Source organism: Salvia hispanica, chromosome 3 (genome assembly GCF_029641045.1).
Source record: "Salvia hispanica isolate PSC_SH4W2 chromosome 3, Shi_PSC_v1, whole genome shotgun sequence".
NCBI lineage: Eukaryota > Viridiplantae > Streptophyta > Magnoliopsida > Lamiales > Lamiaceae > Salvia > Salvia hispanica.
In genome coordinates this window covers 59,448,998-59,453,393 of record NC_142694.1, presented here as the reverse complement: position 1 = coordinate 59,453,393, position 4,396 = coordinate 59,448,998, and the positions used below count along the sequence as shown (strand labels likewise).

Genomic DNA, 4,396 nt, shown 5'->3' with positions numbered 1-4,396 from the left:
AAAGAGAGAGAAAACAAGGCAGCATCAATAGTTTCTGGTTTTTTCTGATTTTGGGGTGGAAGGTCGAAGAGAGACAGAACTATGTTGGGAGGAAAGAAGACGTGTTTTGAGATTGGGCAATTTCTTGTTGGGCTGCATGTATATATATGATTGGGCTAAAGAAATTATTTAAAGTTTGGGCCGGAGTTTATTGGCTGACTTCACGCATGCTTTTCGAGAACAATATGGTACACAGGTTAAGGTTTTATGTGAAAAAGGTGGGATTTTCTATCTAAAGTATTATTGTGGGCTATTCGAACTAAAGTATTTCTATGAGCTTTCGATTAATATATTGGTTTGAGCTTCATTTTATGTGACGAAATGTATTTTTAGTGTAATTGCAATTATTTAATTTCCAAGGATGATGTGATGCATGTGTTTAAAGTTAAAGTGATGTTATGTGACACTATGTGTTGACTTATTAAGTGATATTATAAATTGCTCGACTTTGTTGATATGATGTGATATGGTGTTCGACCTTGACAGAAGTATGTTTTATGTTTCAAATATGTTTATGAGAAAATGAGGTTGTGAAGGATATGTCATATGACTTTTTGTTTTGAGAAATGCCTATATGTTTGTCTAGTAAGTGGAGCGTCCCTACTAGACCTGATGCAATCGAATTCGGGTTAGTGAGTCCCTACTCAGGCAGTGTACACTAATGGGGATCATGTGCCATCTTCAATTTGGCTGGTCCAGTGACTTGGAATGTGGCCACATTCCTTGTCTTGTATGTTCAGATATGATATGATGATGATGGATGTTGATGGATGATGGTCTAGGAAGGGGAACGACCCTACAATGCCGGATGATAGTAATTGAATTCAGGTCCCAGCAAGGGTGCGTGATAAGGTGGCCACCTTTCACGACCCTACATGAGGTGGACCGTGAGTCACTGAACCAGTTCTGTGTTGGTGGAAGGTGGCCACCTTTCACGGCAGAAAGAGCAGATATGGTAGTATCTTGGGCCTTTTTCAAAGTTAAAACCCGAGGTCACTCAATGATGGCATAATAAATATTTTTATGAAAATGTTTTCGGCGTAAGTTCACTGAGTGCATCAAGTACTCAAATCTTGTATGTGTTTTCCCTATGTGAAAGTTGAGTTGTGGTGAGCGTGGTGGGTGTTGAGCAAGATCAATATGAAGTTGTCTAGTAAAAAGTTCTTAATATGTTATGTCTTCATATATGACATTATTCTTCTCTCGAATGCTTCCGCTGAACGTTATTTCATTTGTCTTTTTGATACCGTCGAATAGTGTTTCTTTCAATTGTCTCACTACTAAGATTTGACACTCTGATTTGAATGATTGATTTTTCACGTTTATTCATGTTTAGAGTAGTTGATTGTTCCCACTATTTCTTCCTTGTTTCTTAAATCCCCCACTAAACGTATTTTAACCGAACTCTCTATCCTTAGAAAGGACGGTCGTGACATGCAACAAAATTTTCTATCTGCATATATCACATCGGGTATTTTTGTATGTAAATAATGTATACATTTAATATTTCTCTTTCCGAAAAAGAGAAAAAGAAAATTCCGAACAAATAAAAACGTAATCGATCGGTTATATTATTTTCCTTCGTATTTGGCTGAGATTGAAGCGACAAAATAGTAGGTTTTCCAAACTTTTTTATGCATGAATGCCGATTGCGATTATTTCTAAACAAACTAATTTACTAAGTATGTATTTAATATATACTCCTATAATATCACAAAGAAATAGCTTTCGCTTACTCTACTTTAGATACTCTTTGCCATGAAAAAAGCGCAAGGCAACTATAATTATTTATTATGCTAGCTCATTACTTAATTATACAGACCGGAAAAGAGCAAAGTGAGTGTTTTGTTTTTTATGCTTTTTTCCTATATTTAAAAAATTTATTTGGAAGCTAGATGTGGATTTCAATCATCACACAAGTCAGTATATCCTACCACAAGCTCTAGTCGACCAAAAATATGTAATGATGCTTCTCTTTATACTATTATTTCTAAAAGTATCCACCTATTCTCAAAAGGCTCTTTTGCATTGCAAGTTACAACGACAAAAGGGATCAACAACAGCTCACACAACAAATACACAATGATCCTAGCAATATAATACCAAAAAAGTAAAACCTGCTATATGTCATTAGTAGTTTCTGGCTCTCCTAGATTTTGTTCTACAATTTATGAATAATATCTGGCTAATTATATTGTTGCGTAGGCCGTTGAGTTAGTTGATTTGCTATAGTATTATGATTTCAAGTTTCAGTAATGAGTTCAAATTTAACATTGAGTTAATTGTTAGAAAACAACATTCATTCCATTATCAATTTCACATTAAGGCTTAAAGTTCTATATTGATATTATCAATCATATTTAATTTTAATCTTGTTAGAAATTGCAACATCTTTTCAATAAACTTCGTTCTCCCTAAATCAACATTTCAGTTAAAAAGTGGTAATATGTTGCAATTTTTTAAAAATAATAATAAAATTGGTGCAATGAAACAATTTTTTAAATTGATTTAACATACCAAATTTAGGGTAGAAACCCTGTAATTATGGCAATTAAATAGACATTTGACAATGTTTGAGGTTTTCCAAACCCTACCAAAGAAACAAATGTGGATAGTTTAAAGCCAAATTAGGTGACATTTCTCATAATATATTGGCTGAACTTCCATTATATTAAAACAAATTGTTGATGAGCACATTAATTCAATAAATTTACGTACTATACATTTTACGTAACGTTCTACCAATAGTATTTGCTGAAATTATGTAGTAGTAGTAGTGTATGGATTCGTAACAAAAAAAAAAGTGATTTTCCAATTTCCACCATCATCCAACCCACATGAACATATGCCAAAGCCATGCAAAATATGCAAGGCTCAAAAAATGGGTGGCCGATCCAAAAAATAAAAACAAAACAAAAAATTACAACAAAAATAGATCAACACGATCGAAGAAAATAAAAACTCAACTCCTGCCCATTCCTAGCCGCATCCGGGTCTACCAAATGGAAAGAATCCGAATTCGAAGAGCCATGATATCTTTCAAATTTCCCGCGAAGATACATCACGTCGTCGTCGGCTAGGCCGGCCCCGACGACGACGTTTTGCATCTTTTCTAGAAGCTCCACGTCAGCCCTCGAGGGTTTCCTCTTCACCGCAAACCCTAATTTCCTCCCATTGCAATACATTGTCCACGCTGGCATGGACAACAAGGGACCCGCACCCGCGCCCGACTCAAAGGCGAACCGGATTGATCCGCCCTTCATTTCCTTCGCTAGAACGTTGGTAGGGATGGCGAGCTCGAGGAGGAGAATTGGGGAAGTTGAGATCGGACTTGATTGGATGCACAATGTGACTTTGCTGCGGCGGTGGCCGTAGAGGGTGCCGGAGACGGTGGTGGGGCCGGAGGCGGAGGAGGCTCGCTTGTGGCGGAATTGTTTGATTTGTGGCGGATGCGAATGTGGCTCGTTTTCTTGAGTGATGATGCAGTTGCACGTGGGGAGGAGGAGCTCGGCCATGGAGCGGAGGAGGCGCCACGACCGGACTTGCTTCTCGCAGTCGACGGAGGTGACGCCGCAGGTCGCCATGATATAGGATGTTTAGTTTATGCTACATATATGGGGTGTTATTTATATTGATTGGATTTATTTGAAAAATACTTAAGATATGTGATTAAAATAGCGGTTGTTTGTGCACTTAGCATGCGGACAAAGAAGTATAAAGTGGGAAAAAAATGATGCAACTAATAATTGTTAGCCTTTTGGGCTGGAAAAAAAAGGGGGAAAAGATAGATAAAAACAATAATGGTGGGAGCATAGTGTCGATATATTGTTTCTTTGTGAATATTGAAAAAATCTTAAATTCTAAATTCCAGTAAAGTTTATTCCTCCGGTTATGGTATGACAAATTGTTTATACACCCTCCGTCTCAGTAAAAATAGATACATTTGGGATGACATAGAAATTAATGCATAGTTGGTAAAATAAGAAAGACGAGAAGAAGAATAATTAAAATAATGTTAGTGGATTATGGGACCCCATTATTATTTGTGTTTAAAAGTGAGCTCTAATGTATATGAGAAATGGATTAGGGAGAACTTGTATAAATGGAAATGAGCTAATTTTAAAAGATGTACGGAAAAATAAAATGTCCCTATTTTGATAAGACAAAGGGAGTATTTTTTTTTTTGTATGAAAATGTTATTGCATACTAGTAATTGCGGCAAATTGATGGCTAAGGAAGGAAAATAAAAAGAATATATTTAGATGCTTCTTGGTATGATGGAACGGAACAAGAACGATTGTAATGACAATTCCATTCTGTATTGTGCTTGGTAAGCATAAGGAATACAACGGAAATG

The 4,396-nt window shown here is 36.3% G+C and overlaps 1 protein-coding gene across 1 annotated transcript; it reads right to left on the bottom strand.

Annotated features, from left to right (window-relative positions):
• Window positions 1-2,856: 2,856 nt before the first annotated feature.
• On the bottom strand, window positions 2,857-3,623 carry LOC125210488 (protein MIZU-KUSSEI 1-like). Its single transcript, XM_048110038.2, has one exon. The coding sequence runs from the start codon at window positions 3,621-3,623 to the stop codon at window positions 2,976-2,978; it is 648 nt and encodes a 215-aa protein (XP_047965995.1). The 3' UTR covers window positions 2,857-2,975.
• Window positions 3,624-4,396: the final 773 nt, after the last annotated feature.

Coding starts and splice junctions, on each gene's coding strand:
- LOC125210488 (XM_048110038.2), bottom strand. CDS start 3,623: ATGGCGACCTGCGGCGTCACCTCCGTCGACTGCGAGAAGCAAGTCCGG.